Here is a 20,172-nt window from a genome sequence, read left to right as displayed (position 1 = left end):
TTGTGAGGTCTCATCAGGAGGAATACTGAAATGAGGATAATCCACTGGCTGTCTTGGTTGTTTCGGTTATATTGCAGAGATTTTATGTTTTGTAACAACGAAACTAAGCCCAGTTCTGCTTCCTAAATGGTGGCTTGTCTGCTGCTGAGAGCCTTGGAGGAGCCCAGTCCCTTGCTGGCATGTGTAAGGCTGCCACCACTCCAAGCCATCTGTCCTGTCTGGACAGGGGGCAATTGCTGTGCTCTATTGGCATCCTTTCTGTGGCCATCCCATAAGAGTGACTTCATGGAAACCAGAAATCAAGGAAAACCCACACTAAACCAACAGATCCAGATGGAAGTCCCTCTGCCTTTAGCCAGCTGGTTTGTTCTCTGGACCTCACACTCTCAACAAAACTTGCTGCCCCAGCATGCACCCAGGAGAGAGACCTTTCTCAGAGGAGCTAGTTTATGCCCAGGTTTTCTTTGACATCTTCAGCTGTGTCCAACAAGAATTAGCAGTGATGGGCTTTATTGTGGACAGTCTGAACAAGAAACTTCCTCTCGAGGTCATGGCTCAAGCTGGTTTGAATGACAAATACTTCCTAGGCAGCTGGATAGAACTGTCCCCAAGCTATAGTGTGCCAGGGCACAGAGTACCCAGGCACAGGCTATTACCTCTCCAGCTTCTAGATAGAAGGTAGACAATAAGCTGTTCTCTGTTGGAATTTTTCTTTCTCATTTGGTGGATATTCCTGTGGTTTATTCCGAAGAAAACCAATATATTCATACATTGAGATTTTTTACATCTGTTTGGTTCTGAGAAATCAGTGAGACTGAGTTAAAGGTGAGTTGTAGCTGAGCCACAGAAACATGTCTCCAGGCTATTCTGGGGCAAACAAGATTATTTCTTTTCAGAGTCTCTGAATATTTTGGGCGGAACGCAAAAGTGATCTGTTGTAGCTTAAGAAACACCTGGAGATATTTTCCTTCTGTGTGTAACTGATGTTTTTCTTCCTTCCTATTATTACTGTGGCATTATATGTGCAATTGAACGTGCTGCAGCCACGGTGTGCCCTTCCACTGGCCCTGCCCAGGGGTTCATGCCCTGGTGAAAGGAGGAGAAAAGCTGGTGGGAGGCAGCAGGGCCCCATCTCCTGCCTGGCCTGGGGACCCATTCCAGCCATTCCAGGCCACAGCACTGCAGGTAGCACGGGGTAAAATAACTCTGGGCTCTGAGCAAGAACGCAAAGACAAAAAAACGACCATGAAAATTGCCCAACCGGTTAAATCTGGTTCCAGCCAGGAACTGAAGTTCTACCTTGAAACACTTAAATCCCATTTGGACGGCACAGATTTACATTCCAGATGAGGAATTAATGGCTTTCACACAATATCCTCAGCAGAGATGCCCCAGCATACCAACCTCTGTGTTTTCGGTAGATGGAATTTGTAATTCCTCCAGGAGCTGCATTCTTCCAAGTGTTACTTCTATTTTTGGACTGACTACTTGCTTTATTTAGGGAGGAAAAAAAAAATTTAAAAAAAAGAAAAAAGAAAAAAAAGAAAAAATAAAAGAAAACAAAAACCTGTGCTCTTGTCAAACTGTAGATGCTATATGAGTCATCTATATAATAACACTAAACCATACTTCTCTGTTGTGGTGCAGTTCATCATCCTCACAAAGGGGTTTATAGAAAACAAACACAGATGACAGTCTGCTCTTAAGCTTCCTGTATTTAATCCTCACGCATATTTAGCCAACTGAACAGTGTACTGTTGAAAAATGGATTGTTATTAAAATGTTGGGTGTTGCAGTAGCTGCAAAGTCTTTTTTTTTTTTTTTCTTTTTTTTTTTTTTTGCTAATAAAAATGAATGCCATTCCTCTGACAATTTTTGGCTGCTTATCTGTAGTCATCTGCCTGCATAGTAATTGTGTGAATGCTAATGACGATTCTGAAACTTTGATTGAGAAAATGTTTTTAAGACTGTTAGGACTGCCTGGTAGACAGCAAAGCCTGCTCATTTTAAATGCTTTAAAACACATCCTTCACTAAGTATCACCAGTGGTTTTGAGCCTCGAGCATAACAGAATATAGAAATTTATATACAGAAACAAAATGAAGCAGAATATAACCCATTTCCTGTAGTCTGCATGCCTATATAGCTTGTTACTAGTGTTTCCCAAGCAGGAATCTTTCACCTTCCAGTTTTCCCTGTTACCTTTTTATTGTTTATCTAGTTTGGATATTGCCAAAACGTTTTGAATCACCTGGTTCCTTATGGAAAATCTCGATAGGCTCAGGCTTTATAGAAAACCATTCCAAATTGTTAACAGCAATTGCATTTGTAAAATGCTGTGCAGATCCATTTCCTACTGAAAGGCAAGATGAATAGGGTACCTAGCTCTTTCAGGCCTTATTTAAGGTCTGCAAACCCAGCCATAAGGAAAACCCTCTGATGAGCTGCTCCTTGCTCTAAGGAGCTCTGCTCTCCTCTGTGATCCCTCTCATGTGAGCGGGCATCAGGGTATCATCTCCTCTCACAGGCACCATTTGCTAGGCTAAGGATGTCTGTCCTTCCTCCCCTTCTTATAAAACTGTCATTTCCCCCCTTGATTCCCTCACAGCCCCTTGCTGCCCCATTTATACCTGGAAGACCTGAGCCTGGTACTCCTGGGGAATTCCCACCCATCCCATCTCCCTTTCCTGCCAGGAACTTGGCCTACCATGATCTACTGCCATGCTTGCTGCATATTCAGGTTCTGTCTTTTCTCCCTGGTTTTAGTGAAGCCCTTGGCCTCAGGCTGTGACATTTACAGAAGAAAGCTCACAGATGTGGTCTGGCATGTAGGCTGAGATGTGGTTCTCTCAATCTTCCTGCCCAAATTGTTCCAGTGTCCTGAGGGATTTGATGTTCATTCAGATAGAGAGAGAAGGACTCCTGTGTTTCAACTGCTCATCTCAGAAGCTTCAGGGCTGCAGTGCACAGTGTTTATGGGACTTTGTCACAGGGTGTTTGGGTATATAAAGTATTGAGGTGTTTCAAGATGAGGTAGCAACTGGAAGGAGTTGGAGTGGCAGGTACATGCTGAGCTTGGGCAGCCTGGTTCACCTGGAGTTTGAATTTTTCTCACGCATCTTTGCTATACACCACGATAAGCCTATGAAAGAGTTAGTGACTCCTGTACAAAGAGAATACTTCCTGTGTTGCAGCATGGGCTGATTAATTGAGGATTTAAAAGAAATGCGGAATAACATCCAGATCTTCAGGTGTATTTAGGTTCTCTGTTCCTATGGGAGAATAGACTGCCAGTATGACAGGAGACAGTGTAATGGTAGGACATTATGCAATTAAGGCTCTAATAAAATGCATATGCCTGTGGGAGGATGAGTTAAGGTTGCCCAGGCAATCTTATTTCTGGCATTATCTATATTTTCTGCAATTGACTTTGCAGCCTACACATTCCTGCATCATAACTGTCTGTTGTGGCATGTAGCTATGACTTGAATTTACATCCTTTTTGCTAAAGAAGTTGTATTAGAAATGTAAAGATTTCAGTATCATGACTTCAGCACAAGGCCAGCTCAAGGCATGTTCAGTGAGGTGTGTGCCATCCTGAGCAGGGCAGGACATGAGCACTCAGGGCCACTCACCTGCTGGCCAGTTGCTGCAGAGGTGCCAGCTGAAATCTGGGGAGGTGATAACCAAAAGGCTGCCTTCCCTCTCTGCAATTTCAGGAACGCAATTTCGGGGTGACAACTCCACAAACTTTAAAGGATCTGCAGAGGTTAGGCTTGCAGAATGAATATGAAACAAGCTCTTCATTTACTTAGCAACTGAGAGAAACTGTACCAGCCCCAGAATTCCTCTGCCAGTGTCAACATCATCTTACAGTTGGCCTGGCACAGCAGGATTTGTCACTGCCCTTCCCTAATGCAAGCCAGGCATTAGCCCCTTGATGAACTGACTCTGTTGTAACAGCAGGTGAGATTGAGAGAGGTTGCTGATGTCACTTTAATCCCATAGTTTTTAGAAGGCTTAATATAGATCCTGAGACATTCATAAAATGGCAAACAAAAATTTTGCCATGTTGTCTTACGCACATTTTTGAATGAAGTATTAGAGATGGTATTAATTCAAGACATTTTGCCATTGGGGCTTTCCCCTGCACTTTTCAAATTAAACCAGCATTCTGTGTGCAGAACAACTGCTTGTACTGTGGGGGCACAAACCAGCACAAAAAAAAAAATACTGACAGCAGATGGGCAGCCCTGAATGAAAAACAAAACCTTTGAGCTTTTCACTTCTTGGATTAGAGTTTGGTACCATTACATAAAGAGGAAATGGGGAAAAAAATGCAAGCTTAAAAGAAGATAAAATCTGATTAAAATGCAGACTAATATAATTGCAGAACATTACTCAGGCTTTCTTGTGGAGAGAGAAAAATGTCTGCTATTGTGCTGCTATAGAAACTGCATAGGGCCTGTGAGTAGGTGAGAGTGCATGGAGCATGCCGTTCCCTCTCTCCCGCCTTTCTCTCCTCTGGAATGAAGATCATATCTTGCTCTGTAAGCTTGGATTTTGCTGGCCAGGAGATCTCTCCTAGTACAGAGAGAAGTTGTTTTCCTGCTTATGTCGTTTCTTTTAATACCTCTGCTCCCTCCCTCTTTTGTTTTTCTCTTGGAAGGTGGTGCAGGGCTGTGTTGGAGGCGGGATAAGACTTCTCAGACTTTTCACACGAGCTGGTTCACTTGCCTTTAAAAATTGGGAGCATGGAACACGTGTTGTGCCATGGGAAGGGAGCTTTCCTGTATTCACTCTTATAAAACCACAGAAAGATCTCACAGTGCTTTGGAAAGTAAACGCTCATCTGGAATGAGCAGCCCTTGACCATGTTCCTGCACACTGTGTCCACAGCACTCGTTTCTCTGAGGAAATGAGTTGGAATTACCAAAGCACTGGGTAACCAAGTAAGGTTTTTTCCCTGGCTGTTGATGGAAGTGTCTTTAGAGAAGGTGTAAAACCACAGACAAACACATCCTCTGTCCAGTAGAATAAAATAAGCCATAGGAATGTGTCCCTGAAGTGTGGAATTGTATTCTCACCAGCTTCACCCCATGACCATGTGGGCTAAGGGCTCATCTCTGACAGCAGAAATTTCTGAATTACTTCTGATTACTGAATTACTGAACGTTCTGAAAGGATGATACAGTATTTTTTTTTAATTAAAAAGACTGATGGATGAGAAAGCCTGTCCACATCACATTACACCAACTCCCTCTGGTCCATAATACTTAAGAAATTTGTGCAAAATTTGAGAAGATTATTTACTGCTGCTCATGAATTCTAAGGTAGCATAAAGTACTGAAAAATACATCTCCTCCTTATTTAAAAATGCGTCCTCCTTTTTATTACAGATGTAATTTTAGCTTTTGCTCCAGTGCCTTCCTACAGAAATTGACTCAGTGACTCAAATATGCATTTTACAATAACATATTTTGTATCTCAGTTTTTCCAGCAGTTCCACCTTTCAATCTGGCTGATTGTTTTGCTTCTGATATTTTGAGACAGAGGAAGAAGATTCCATTCTCCAGTTATTTTAGCACTTTCTTCCAGCCCCTTATTAATCATCTCCTTTATAAAACCAGTTTACTGAGGCGTTGTCTCATTTTCATCATCCTTTCCCATTTCCCCTTTTTGTGGTTTCTACCACACCCCTTCATGTGTTGGAGACACCGTGGCTGTATGCATTGCTATATGTTAGCATATTTATTTATGGAATGATGTTAGAACACTCTCTGTAGGTCTCTAGAAGGGATCATTGAATCTCATTGCCACTGAAGTCAATCACACCATGCATTTCCTTCTACAAAATCTTCCAGAAATTTACAGAAATTAGGCTTGATTTCGCTCCTTACATTCTTATTAGAGATCTGTTCTGTTGTTTTGCTACTCTGACTCAGTTTATACCCATTTATTCTCATGCTGGCCCTCAGTTTTAACTTCCCTGGCTCGTCCATTTTCTAAGCCCCACTTTTGTATATTTTATTTTGTCTCAGCTGTTGAACTGTTCTTACCTGAGCCATGAGCTTTACTTTCTCTCTGATTCCCTTTCCAAGCAAGGCGGGCAGAGGGGACTAAGCAAGCAGCTGTGTGGTACTTAGTTGCTGGCTGGGGTTAAACCATGACAAACACTGATTTACTCTTGACTGGCTGACAGAATCACAAACTGTACTGCAGATCTTTTCTGAAATTACTTATCTGACATTGCTGAGTTTACACTCTCCTTTTTAAACAGCTCCTACTCATCTCAAGATTAACTAGTCTTTCTTATCCAAATATTGATCTTATAGGCAGTCAATGGAAGAAAATTTTTATTAATCTCTGCATGTCAGTAATGTTATTGAATTTAATGATATTTTCATTAAACTTGTTCTAAGAGACACGCAGTTTGTCCAATATGCTAACTACTCACAGCTCCATCAGCAGCAGATTTTATTAGCTTGCTTGTATCCTTGATGACACCATTGTAATGAAAACATGAAGGATGACAGGAGCATTGATGAATCACACAGAGCACTTTCCTTCAGTCTGACACTTCCCATATAGAACACCCCTCTGTCACTGTCTACTGATCCACGTGCTCTTCTGCTTCAAGGGCTGTCTCCTGTCTGGACAGCATCAGGTATTATTGATCCCAAATAGACTACATCTACCTCATTTCATATCTTGAATAGAAAGGGAAACAGAGAAAGATATCCTGCTGAAGCAATATCTTGTGTAATTGCATACTTAATTTTTATTCCATTTATCCTTACATCTTTAATTATTCTTCCCTTCATATTTGTCTAGATTATTGTAAATTATCCTCCTCCCTTTCTTCAGTGCATGTATTCCAGAATGACTTGAGTGCTAGAGTGAAAGTTTGTGCTCCTTTCACCCTCATCTCCACACACCTGGCCTGTTTGCTCACTGGATGAGATAGTTTGTTTTCCCTCACTGTAGTAATTACCCATGACTTACTTCCCATTACTCATCTTCCTTCTGCATCCAGCTTTCATGCAATCATCTTTATTAAAACTAGATGCAAAATGCTTTTTGGTTTTCTAAATATTGTGAGACTTCCTTCAATATGTATGCCCTTCTCAGCTCATGACTGCACTGCCCTGTTTCTTCTTCCCTGCTTGAGGTAACTACTTCTAGATGAAATTGTCTTCTGCATTTCCTCATCTTGAAGACAGAACTTTCTTAGCAGAGTGATCCTCTTCACTTTCACCTTTTGGAAACAGGTTTTCTGTTTCCAGTGACCTTAGTTACCAAGATGGCAGATAATCCTCTATGAAACTCTCTTCCTTTGCTCAAGGTGCAAGGTCCAGTTCATTTCTGCTGCACTGGCATAAAGAAATCCAGTCTTTTCTTTGTATTCAAGCCCTTGAGTTCTTTTGCTTTATTTCTAATTATGTCTCTTTCCCCTTTTGACTTAGAATACCTTCCTATAAATCTGTTTTATCCATCTATTTATGTTAAACTGCACCTATGAAGCAATTTTTCTCCCCCGCTCGATCCGCCGCCCTCAGGGTGCTGCGGGTGTTTGACCCCCCTTACAGCGGGGAGGTCGCACACAGACACAGACCCCTCATTCCCCACACCATTCCCCACACCATTCCCCACACCATTCCCCACACCATTCCCCACGCCGCCCGGCACGGGCGGAGCGCGGCTCGGGGCGGGTGTTCGGGGCGTGTTTCGGGGCGTTCCGGGGCGGCGTTCGGGAGCTCTGAGTGGCCGCCAGGGCCCGGGGCGGGACGCGGGGGCGAGAAAAGGGCCGGGGGCGCGGCGGCGGCAGCGGCGGGCGCGGGTCGCGGACGGGATGCGCCTGACGCGGAGCATGTGCACCATCGCCGAGTGCGCGCCCGGCGGCGACAGCCCCGCCACCGCCCGGCCCCGCCTGGTCAAGATCGCGGTGGTGGGGGGCAGCGGCGTGGGCAAGACAGGTGAGGGGGGCAGCGGCCGGGGCGAGGCGGGTCGGGGGCTGGCAGCGGCGGAACGCGGCTAATGGTGCCTGTCTGTGCCTGCCCGCAGCGCTGGTGGTGCGGTTCCTCACCCGGCGGTTCATCGGCGACTACGAGCGGAACGCAGGTGAGGCGGGCGGGCGGCGGGATGGAGAGGGGGGATTTGTCCCGCCGGGATGCAGCGGGGGGATTCGCGGCGCTTTGCCGCCGGCGGCTGATTCCCCTGAGGGTGCCGGGCTGGGGGCGCGGTGCCAGCGCTGAGGGGGAGAGTGCGAGAAACCCCAGCGCTGAGCCCAGGCACGGGAGGGAAGGGAAGAGCTCGGTGTCCCCGGCAGTGCAGGGCTCTCGGCAGGTGCTGCCAGCGGTGTGAACCCCCCGGGTTCCGCGGATGCTGGCTCCGAGAGCCGCTTCCATCTCCGTGGGACGGAGCACGCCAGACACGGCCGCATGCGGGCTGTGGAGGCAGCAGCTCTAGGGATGAGTTGTACTGCAGGTCCCTGGCAGAATCCGCTTTATGTGGTGAAAGTAGCCCCTTTTTGAAGGAGCCCTTTAGCTAATACAAGAAAACCTTCTGTAAAGCTACTGTCGTATTGTTCTTGGCGAACTGAGCGCCAGCAGCTCCATGGGTAGGCAGGGCCGGTTTAAAAAGGAAAACGGAGAGTTGATGCTCCGTACCTCATTCAGTGAGTGCAGCGCAGGCTAAACTAATGCCGGTGTAAAACATACAGCCTTCTGTTGAGGAAATTACTTGAAAAAGCCAAACAAATGAAAAATAACCCAAACAACCCGGAAAATCTTACAGGCCAGCTCACCGGGAGCTTCACTAAATTGTGGAAATACTAAATGACATGAAAACTGCTTTTCTATATAATGAAAGCTCATTATTTTGCACTCTTACCATTCAAGATAAGACAGTCTTTAAGAAAGATTTGGTTCCAAGTTGCCTACCATTTAATCCCCCGCTTCAATACAAATCAATTCATTATTTAATCCCAGGTTTCTTGTAATATCATAAATATTGTTAACATCCAAAAAGCTTTTAACACTTTCTTGCTTCATGCGTGGCAATATGACTTCTCCTTCACAACTGAGGGGCAGCAGAAGCAACATTTGTCTGTAGATTGGTGACTGTGCTTGTGAACCTTTCGGTGTTCTTGTCAGGTAATCTCTACAGCAGGCACATCCAGGTGGATGGAGAGATGTTGGCCATCCAAGTGCAAGATACTCCAGGAGTTCAGGTGAGCTAGATGCAACTGTGCTGCCAGAATACCTCTAAATGTTGTATGCTTGCATCCCTCTGTGCAGCATCTTGTTATGGTCTTTCTGTCGAATATTTTGCTGTCCATTTCAGAGTCTGGTGTTCTGTGTGGGAGAGGTGGCAGCTTGTGTTTTAACCAGCCAAGCTAGCTGTGCTGAGAGGCTGTTTGAATGAATCATTTGTTCATTGGAGGCCCGTTACTTTTGAGTGGCTGAATTACTGAAGTGCCTCATTCCTGTATATTGGGAACATTAGGCACAAACCCAGGAGCCATTCAATCTGGTATATGTGAAATATGGTATATGAGAAAATAAATGTCATGACCGCTGCCCAACAAGCTTCATAAATGTGTGACAAAGTGAAGTCTGCTACACTGGGGCTGTGCTCATTAGTGTGTTGAAAGTTCAAGTTTTGAATGTATAGACCTGAGTAATGCTGGATTGTTGCCTTTTTGAACTGGGCAACACTCCAGGTCTAAATGCTTCCAGCTCATATCTTTGCTTCCCCAGACTTACTGTCTAGCCAGTTAATTTCCCATTCTGTGGAACTACAAAGTCTTTCTCTGCATGCAGAACTACTCAGGTCAATTTTCCATTTGAGTATAGCAAACTCCAGTGTTAAATTCCAGCTTTTTGCAGCTGAATCAACATCTGCATTTATTCGCTATGCTCAGATTAAGTTCAGACTTACCATGTGAAATCCAAATATATGTCTGAAGCTGTAAAATGCTGTTTGGCTCTACAGACCCTTGAAGACAGGTTCCTTTAATCTTTTATGACTTCAGCTATCTAATTTGAGACCCTTCATTTTTCAGATCCATGAACACAGTCTGGATTGTAATGAGCAGCTGAACAGATGCATTCGCTGGGCAGATGCCCTGGTGATTGTCTTCTCCATCACTGACTATAAGAGCTTTGAACTGCTCAGCCACCTTTACCATCATGTTCGACAGCTGCATCCAGGGAACATGGTCCCTGTTGTCATTGTGGCAAACAAAGCTGATCTCTTGCATATCAAAGAGGTGGAGCCTCAGCAGGGACTTCAGCTGGCCAATATGCTGGGCTGTACTTTCTATGAAGTGTCTGTCAGTGAAAACTATAACAACGTCTTCAATGCCTTCCACCTCCTCTGTAAAGAAGTCAATAAACAGCAAATAACCAGCACCCCTGAGAGGAGGAGAACCTCTCTTATTCCACGGCCAAAATCACCCAACATGCAGGATCTGAAGAGAAGGTTTAAGCAAGCTTTGTCTGCCAAAGTGAGGACTGTCACTTCAGTTTGACAGCACAGGCCTTGGTCGACCCAACGTTTAGCTTGAGATTGAAACCTGGGGTGTTTAACGCTGGCACATTGTGAAAGGAGGATGGGTTGAGTAGCCTTTTGCATGGTAGAAATCTTTCAGCAGTTGTGTAAAAAAAAAAAAAAAAAGGAACAGTATCAGATTAGAAAAGGAAAAAAAGAAAACCCCTAAAACTTCCTGAAAAAGTTCTAGGATGTGACTTGCTGAACAGATATTCCTATTCGTTTGGAAAGAGAACTTTTCAGTAAATGAAACAATTTGCCTTTTCCCCAGTTGGACAGAACTGGTTTTCATTTGTGCAGAAACCACCTTTTTGCTGTAACTCAACCAGAGCAGGGAAATGCCCTGAACTGCAGGTCCCTGTTCAGAAGTAACCACTTGAGTTTTGTTCTCACATGGATGAAGGACAGCATGATGCAACTGTTTAATTTTATTGCTCTGTTTTGTTTTTTTTTTCTGTGTATTTCAAAACAAGTAAGCAAACATCAAATGGTTCTGTAAAAATAAGTGTAAAATAAGTGGACAGGACTGAGAATCAAGACTGCAAACAATGGTACTTTATTTTTTACTAGCCATGTTATTGCCAACAACTTGACCATACCCTTTGTATACAAAGCTATTGTCCACAGGGTGTAAACATATTTAATTACAAACAACTCTTTTACTGTCTTAAAGTACTTTCCAGACTAAATGATCCAACATGGAGCTTCTGAGGAATGTGTGGAGTGATAATCTATTACAGATGCCATTCTAAGACATCCTTTTTTCTCTCTCTCCTGTGTGCAGTAGGCACAAAAATAACAAAAGGTGTGAAACATGGTTGGCTCCAGGCAATGAAGCTGATGGCTTGTTCTGAGCTGAGCCAGACCTTCTTTGTTCTTAAACACATGGCAGATATATATAAATAGTTTTGTTTTTTTTTTTTTTTTTTTTTTTTAATATTGAGCCAATGGAGTTCAGAGCCTAAGGGCCTTATACACATGCACTTTAAAAAGCCAGTCGTGCTTTTGTTTAAACTGTAACTTATTTATTTTGTGTACAGTTACTCCTCCTAGGGAGTGGACTTTTCATTCTTACTGCCTGGTATAATATTAAATTTTTTTGAATTGCGTTTTACCTTGTGTGTTCTTTGGGGCTGAGAAACAAGGAGTAGCAACCAGTGAAGTGTTGAAACAAAGTAATAGCTTTCTAAAGGTAGTTAATGTATATTTGCAGAAACAGCAAGGTGTCCTTTCCTGCCTATGCTGTTGCTTTATTAGCATAAACCACAGGGGTTTTACTCTCACAAGTGTTTGCAACTTCCTTTTGAGAAATTCTTTTAGGAGAGGAGATGAATAAGGCAAAGACCTTTCAAATTAAAATGGCATTCTTCAGTTGCACTTGTTAAAAATATGTTGGTCTTTAGTGAGAAAGGAATGGTGTGAGCCGGTCAAAACCTGGAAGGATGTGAATTCTAAGAGACAGCCCCTTTCTTTAAAAAAAAAAAAAGATGTTTTTGTTTTGAGTTATATCAGCATGAAGAACTTAATCAAATTGCAAGTCTTCAACTACCTTTTTCCTGTTTAAAGCAGCTTTACTAAAAGCCTTCCTGAGGAAGGTGTTTGTGCTGGTTCTAGGCTGATGGCCATACCAGCTCACCTTGTTAGCACACAACTGCAATTAGTGATGCAGGGAGGCTCTGACACTGTCCTGCTGATGATAATCTTTTGGAACATGAGTTACTAACCAAGTGATTTAGGACTGGAGTTGCAAACAAAACTCAGCTTGCCCTTCCATTCTGAACTTTTACCAAATAGTGCTTAGCTTATTAATAGAGAAGTAAATAAATTTCCAAATGGTAGCTTTATGTTTTCTCTTCTTATTGCCTTTTGAGTATTGCTTGGTGTTGCAGGCAGAGGACTCAGTCTTTGATGTTGCTTTGCACCTGCCTGTGCAACCTTCTTCTGTGCTGTTTCTACTCACATGGAGCTGTCAGGAGATCCCTCATCCCTCGACCTTTTCCCTGAGGACAGGGTCCAGGGTCCATGTAGCTGCTACAGCTATTTCCTTCAAATAAGCTTCTTGTTACACTAGGGCCACTGGAAAGACTCCACTGTACTTCTGGTCTGTCAGTATTTCAGTATGAGGTGGTGGCTGAGTTCCAGCAGCAATTACCACAGCTGTGGCCCCATGGGCTGAGGAGATTCCCCCAAAGTGTGTGTGGGCCTGGAAATCCAGACTCTGTCTCAGTCAAAGGAGCTACTTGACCCAGAGGAAGTGCAAGATCACTGATGTCTGCTTCGACTCACCCCCTGCCTTCTCTGTACAGCAGATCTTTGGATGGCCAAGTCGGAGACCTGAGGGCATTTGATGAGAGAGTGTGAGGGTGTGAAGACCACAACCAGTGGCCTCCATCAGCTCAGGAAGGCAGCAGCATCTCAGAGTTGTGAGTATCTCAGTTCAGCAATGGCCACTGAACACAGGGAAGCCTTTCTGCTATGAGCAGAGGGTAGGAAATGTTCTAGGACCAAGACAGAAGGCCTAGATTCCTAGGGGCAATTAAATAATGCAAAAGTAAAAGGGGTTGCAGGAATATGCAGTTCTGGCATGTATAGCTCTGCATAATAGGAGAAAAGGAGAAGACAGATCAGGTTTGGCATTGTGAGAGCATTACTTTATTGATTACAGAATTTATGAAACAACCATATTCTAAGAAAGATTGAACAGTACAGAATGACAGAAAAACCAAGAGACCAGCTACTTGCTTTCCAATTGCTCTATTCAAACAATTTCTTGAGCTTTTAATATTGCAATCTCATAGCATTTCTCATTTTTTATAGCACAAAGTTCCATTCTATAGTCATTCTTATAAATTTCTCTTCCATAGAGGCGACATTGTCCATGCTTTATAATCAGTCCATTGTTTCCTTCCAGCCACTCAAAATTGAACTTAAACCAAAATGCACCCTTTTCTGAAGACCATTATAAATATTTAGGAGAACTAATGCTAGCTAGTAAACAAAATTTAAAAAACTACTTCCCATTTAATCTACTCCATTGGCATAATAAAGAATGCTAAGATAGAGTGAATGTCACTTGATTTGACATTCTTGCCTCAGTGTAAGCTGTAGTCGTAGCATTACTTGGATTAAGCAAGAGGATGCAGCTTTAGAGCTCCACTGTTTTACGTTGCAATTCAGAAATCTCAGTGCTATATGCAATTAAAACCTCTATTGGCTGCTCCTCTTTCATCACAGACTGTAGCAAAGTTTTATAAAGAAAAATTGCATAACCGAATTTGATTGAAGCTATTTCATGATCATAAATTAAAAATAAAAATAAAAGCTGTTTTCTAATCATGCTGTTCAGAAATCTAGCTCAAGAAAGAATCTGTGGCCTCTTGAAAATGAGATCATGCCCTTTTTTTTGTTGTTGTTCTTCCTTTTTCTTTTTTATATGCATGTGAGGGGAGAATTCTTTTGAGGTTATCATCAAACCATCACAGCCCATACGGCCTCCTGTGTATATCTACAGAGAAGTGTGCCATCAGAAAGTGTCTTTTCTTCTGGGACTGTGGGTGGAGAAACTAGAGCAGGAAATGGGAAGCTGAGAGAGAAGCAGCCATGTAACCCAAAACAGCCCTTGAGTCTGGCTCTCTGCTTGCCTGCCTCTAACAGTCCTGCCAAAAGAGCATCACCAGGCTGGGAGCTGCTGTGCCAGCTAAATCAGGGCTGTGTTCCATGATTTCTCTGGAGTGAGGGACAGTGTAAGAGTAGAGGCTGTTAACATTGTATAAGGCACACTTTTTGCAAGGTAGCATGACAGAGGGTGGATTTTGCTGGCCTCTCACTCCCTCAGCAGCATCTCCCACCAGTCACAAGCCCAGCAAAACCATCAGGAAAAATGGTACTGCTTGGGGAGTGCAAATGGTGCATCACCTGGTTCTCAGCTGCTCCTTGTCTAGAGAATTATTACTAACAATGACCCTCACCATGCTGAGTGAGACTGGCAGTGATTCAGCACTGCACAGAGCTGTTGTCAAGGAGGGGAGATTTGTTGTTGGACCATTTTGAAGAGCTGCCCATGAGCTGCAGATGTTCCCTTGAAGCCAGATGCCCAGCTGTTCCACCTGGAGCTGTAACTGCAGCAGTTGACACATCAGTGTTTGGAGGGCTATTGAGAAGAGTGACAGAGCAGGGATTTGATGTTTCCAGGCAAGCCACTCACTCATCTTCTCCACAGCCTACCCCATCAGATATGAGCCTCAAGCTGGAGACGGTCTGGGGCAAACAACAACTCAACAGCACTGTGTGGTGTCAGGAGTACAGAGGAGAGCACAATTACCTGAAAGAAGGGGAACAAGAAGCAACAAGTCAAACTGAAAGGGATTGAGACAGTACTAATGAGCCACAGATAGTAACTGTTTGCTTTACCCAGCTCTAGGCAGGCTGTCTGCTTCTGGTGTTTACTGACAGGGCAATATAACTTGTCCAGCAGAACTGTCTGCTCGCTAATAACTGTGGTTAGATTGCTTTAAGGAGCATAATGACTGGTAGCATTGTATGCTTAATGAATGTGTGCTTTGACACATTTCTGCCCACATCTTACCTGGTGATTTATTGTGACTGCCAGTGCATTTACTGTGAGGCACCAGCTGATGAAGCTGTGGTTTTCTTTCCTATAGAGTGATGCTTGTTTCCTCTCAGTTGAAGGTAAGGTGACCACCACAGAAGTGCCTGCTGCAGGGAGCCAGAGTCCCTGCTCCAAAACATCTTTTCAGACCAGGCACAGGCTGTCCTACCCATCAGGCTCAACCTTGACCACTGTCAGATGTTATCACTTTGGTTTCTTCCAGTTTTTAATTGCAGACGGGTCTGATGAATGAAACCATTGCTCACTACAACCATGACACACATCCTGCTAGGTGCAGGTATCTGTTTTCCCTAAGTGAAAACCAGAGTATAATTATGTGGTGTGAAGGCTTTTCTGCAGAGCAAAGGTATCATCCAGGAGTGAGTGTGTACACTCTTGCTGTGAGGATCTAACCCAGGGTTGAAATCATAGGACACTGCTCTCACTGAGCCCCAAGTTCAGCAGTGTCTGTAGGGTCAGGATTGCTGGCAGGGACCTGGGGGCAGATTTAATCATACTAGCTCACTTGAAAATGAATTTGCTTCTTCAGCACATAACGAAGGAGAGGAAGCACAAACATCAACAAGAATATGTCTGTGTGTTCATCTACTGCAGCAGCTACCAAATGCCTTGTGCTGTCCATCATGTGGCTTAAGTATGTGGTAATGCTGCATTTCACCTTTTTTTGTTATTCTTTCTTTCATCTTTTCACTTCAGATACTGAAAAGATCCCTTCTGTATTGGTGATAGCCTCCCCCTCACTTCTCCTCTTCCCTTGTCCTCCCACACAATCTGCAGCAAACTGACACTGATTATTTCTTCCTTCATAAGCCTGAAAAACTCTTTGTAACTTGCAGATGCCAAAGACTGACACACGAGAATCAGACTATAGCACAGTATGTGCTCATCTTGTTGTCACGCAGCTTAACTCTGAGAAACACGAAGGGACACGTTACCAACGTTTTTTGAGTATACAAGCCAAACATCAACAATAGCCACTGACAGATAAAAGCAATTTCTTCTTGGAGTCCTACCACTGAAGCCTCAGGGGATTTGTGCAACAAACAGCAAGCCCAGAGAGAAAAATGAGATCTGCAACTTCACTGTCTCAGAAAAGATGCTTGAATACAGCAGGACTTCTTTCCCTCCAGTATCTCCAAGGGCTTGTTGAGGGGGATAAATGTGAATGTTTGTTCTTTCATTTTTACAGAGAAGAGGATAATTGCCCAGATAAGTAATGTCCATCTCTTCTCCAGGCAGCTCTCTTCAGGACAGTCCTCTGCATACCTTCTCCTTGTTCCATACTGTATGCCTGTCACCTGAAGGGCTATCCCCTCCTAGTGGCAGCCAAGGTGCAAGAGCCAGGAGCTCCCATCCTGACCCACTGAACTCCAACGGGGAGTTTCCCCCCAAGCACAGCAGAAGGTAGGAAAGGATGCAGCTAACATCTAAAGGTGCATCTGAAAGAGTTTATCAGTCTGCCTGCCTCAGCCACGACCACATGCTGGGAGAAGGGAGGGGGTAACATTCTCTCATGCTCTTTCTCCTTTATTACTCTCCTGCTTAAAGCAGAAAAAGAGAAGTAATTTCTTCCTTCAAAAACAGGATACTTCTCACTAGTTATGGGGAGCTATTTACCACCATCCAAAACCAAATGGTGCATAGGAAACACTGTATTCCTTTGTGCTTCTCCACGAGAAATAAAATTGTCATTCACATTCAGATGCAGAGCATGGAAACACGTGTCTCTTATTCCACATTTAAATGTCATTTGCTTCAACTCCAAACAGTTGCTGAAGTAATCAGTGCACCCTGTCAGTTTTTCTTCAATTACTTTATTCAGTTTTTGTACTTACACATTTCTCCATTTTTTCCAAGTAATTGGTATAAATGTCGGTGCTTTGTTTGATGGGAATGGACTTGGAAAGCCAGTATTTCCCTGAAGCCGGAACCTGACTGCCTGAACAGCACAAAAAGGCTCTGTTAAACCCTGGCTTGAGTTAGATAAATGCCTGGCTTTTTGAAAAGAGAATAATCCTAAACAGGTGGTGTGTATTCACAGCTATAGTGCAGAAATCCAGGTAAAGCCAACAAACTTACAAACATTTTTTTTTGTGAAAGACTTGCACAACTGCTTAATTTCTTCTTTCTCTTCCTCCTCTCACCTCTCCCCTGAAGTTCTTTCACCTCTAACACCGCACAGTTGGATAAAGGGCAAGATGCAGTAAAAGCTTAAAATGCTTTAGGAATCTGCCTCAGAGGGTGACCTGCTGCCAGGGTCAAGCCAAAGCAAAGCAACACCAGATCCCATGTCACCACTGTCAAGCCTTAAGTCCCTCCAGAAAGCCAGCTGAAAATCTCCCTGCATAGTTCTCAACCAATTCAGATGTTAACCCTCTGTTTATCTTTCAGGGTGTCTTAATACATTTTGTGTGTGGATTAACTTGTCCATCAGTGTGTCACAACTCAATTCCTCTCCAATAGGGAAAATTTAATTTGCTGTTTTGAGGAGATTAGCAGTAGACTAATGGAGAAGGAACGTGTTATCAGATAAAAAAAAACCCTCCTGCTAAAATGGTACTCCATCTTACAAAATACTGCTTGAGACTGCCTTGCAAAGACAACTGAGACATGGAAAACACATGTCAAACCGAGTGGCTTGCTCTGGTTGGCTCCATTTTGCCAATGATTTCTCACTAATCAAAACCACCTTCCATAGGAATTGAAAACAAGATGTTTACAAGCCACCCTGGAAACCAGAGTTATGTTTATGATGCAGCTGGTTACACAGCACTTTGGAGTTTTTATATTACCCTGAGTATCTGCAGTACTCAACAGGCACCTGATTGGTCCTCCACAATTAATGATGATTTCTAACATCCCAGGTGCCACCAGAACTCACCCATCCTCTTCCTCTCCCTCCTCCATTCAGATGACAGTCACTGTAGTCAAGTTCTGCTGCCTGAGAGTGGATCAGCCCCATGGACAATACTGAAGTTTCACTGTGGGAACCATCCTCCTTCCAGGAGTCCATTCAAGGGATGCAGAGACTTGGGGCTTTCTCCACATCATCAGTTTCAGGCTACTTAAGGTCTAGTGGTCAGATATCTATCAGAAACACCTGGCCAGACTCAGGAACAGTACAGCTGTATCCAGCTTAATTTATTTTGCTCCTCACCTTTGCTAATTGGTGTGTCTGCAGGATTACCACTGGTAAGTCACTAGGTGCTACCCAGACTCCTGAGTATCCCTGCACTGTCTCATAGACAGACTCTGCCAGGGACCCTGCTGCTTTTTGGACAGGAAATGTTTCTGTTTATAAAGAATACAAAGAAACTAATCTTTTGAGACATGATGGAAGCCACTTCAAATTAATGCTAGTCTGTTCTGAACTCTCCAACCTGCATTTGAACTTTTGTTGCTGACTATAACTTTTGTTGCTGTGAAAAAACAGACCATTGACAGCTGAATACTTGTTGCCTATAGATGTTTCACAGCAAAATCCTGACATCATTCCTGCCCATCTGGCTGTGGCTTTCTGTAGGTGCTATAGAGAACACTATTTGATGAATTTTCTTAGTTTTTCTTTGGATAGGAACTGTATGCTTAGAGCTGTTTTTACCTGGGTACCAGGTTTGCGTGTTGCTACCAAATCCTTCACCATTTTGACCTCAGAGACTGACACTCCTCCAAGCATAAAGATGATCAGAAGAGGATGATCACCAGGGTGAGGGCGATTCACCTGTAAAACGAAGAAAAGCATTTTTTATACTTGCTTCATCCAGGTCCAAACCTATGGATTGTCGGTGATCAGCTCCCTAAGAGGCTAGAGGAAGACCAAAGAGGAAGCTCAGAAAGAAATATTCATGGAATGCTGTAGCAGCAGAGAGGGAAATCAATGGGGATGATGCCCAGTTAGAACTAATTAACTGTTTCCAGGGAAATAAAGTCTCCAGGGATTCCACTGAAACCTATGGGAGTTTCTGCTGAAGTCTCAGGGTTTCTCCCTCCATTCCTTCCTCTGTACTTTCCTCCCTTTCCCAAAGTGGGAGGAGAGTACTTGGGTGGATGTTTACTTTGGATGCACATACACAGGAGACTTTAGGGAAGGAGGGGTAAATTACTACCCAGTGGAAGCAAGGAGTCCAGCCTAAACATGCTAGAAACCCTGCCTGAGGTCAACATGGAAAAGAATTTTATGCAATGTGTTTTCACCAGAGCAGTGAATAATCTTTTACAATTCATCCAATAAAAATAAATCAGGGCCGTTATAGTATAAAATCAGTCCATAGCTTGTTTCAATTCAGACTTTTTAATGTAACTAATATAGAGAACCTTTAGCTTCAGGAAAATACTTGTTTCATTTTTCCTCAATTATCTTTAAAATGCCACAAATATCCCACTTCAGTTAAGACTTTATAAAACTGCGTTTTAATTTTAAACGTGAAGGTGATGCTTTACATCAGTTTCCTCTTAGCCACTTCTAGAAATCTGATGACTTTGCTGTTTCCCAGCAAATGGTTTCCTTCCTGAGAAAACACACTCCTCTGACACTACCTTGATCCAGTCTTTGGGAGGGATGTTAACAGAGCCCATGCAATTGCTCTTGTCACATCACACTGGAGCATGAAACACTCCAAATGTTCGGCTCTGAAAAGTCACAAAACAGTTTAATTCCTTTTTGGACTCTCTGCCTCCTTTCCTTACATGAGTGTAGGCTTTTAACAGCATTCACTCGACAGAATGAAAGTGGTGTCAACCCATGTCTGGGCAGAGCAGGGTTCTTTTGCTTTTCCTCACCACAGCAGCTTGCTTTGATCCTTGTGGCTCCTGGGGGTGCAGCTCTTCTTTTCCTTGTTGTGGCTTTTCCATATTTAGTCTTTTGGCACTTTTTCATCCTGCAGGTCTGTCAGGCTTTCTGCCTGGTCACCTTCAGCAAGGACTTTTCCTTTTAAAGCCAGGGAGATGCCATGTTCTGTCTCCAGACTAGCTGGCTTTGATTACATGGG

The 20,172-nt window shown here is 43.5% G+C and overlaps 2 protein-coding genes across 2 annotated transcripts in view; one reads left to right on the top strand and one right to left on the bottom strand.

Moving 5' to 3' along the window:
* The first annotated feature begins 7,826 nt into the window (after positions 1–7,826).
* RASL11B (RAS like family 11 member B) lies at positions 7,827–10,762 on the top strand. The gene is made up of 4 exons (XM_066317010.1): positions 7,827–7,976; positions 8,065–8,121; positions 9,156–9,232; positions 10,067–10,762. The coding sequence occupies exons 1-4, from the start codon at positions 7,853–7,855 to the stop codon at positions 10,532–10,534; spliced, it is 726 nt and encodes a 241-aa protein (XP_066173107.1). The 5' UTR covers positions 7,827–7,852; the 3' UTR covers positions 10,535–10,762.
* Positions 10,763–13,189: 2,427 nt separating this feature from the next.
* Positions 13,190–20,172, bottom strand: part of SCFD2 (sec1 family domain containing 2) — a 190,530-nt gene continuing 183,547 nt past the window's right edge. Inside the window, 2 exon segments of the mRNA XM_066316773.1 lie at positions 13,190–14,875; positions 18,786–18,905. Of these exon segments, the coding sequence (XP_066172870.1) occupies positions 14,783–14,875; positions 18,786–18,905 (213 nt within the window). The 3' untranslated portion in view covers positions 13,190–14,782.

This window comes from Sylvia atricapilla, chromosome 4 (assembly GCF_009819655.1).
Source record: "Sylvia atricapilla isolate bSylAtr1 chromosome 4, bSylAtr1.pri, whole genome shotgun sequence".
Lineage (NCBI taxonomy): Eukaryota > Metazoa > Chordata > Aves > Passeriformes > Sylviidae > Sylvia > Sylvia atricapilla.
Note: the sequence above shows the minus strand (reverse complement) of the source record. Positions and strands in the feature narration are given on the sequence as shown.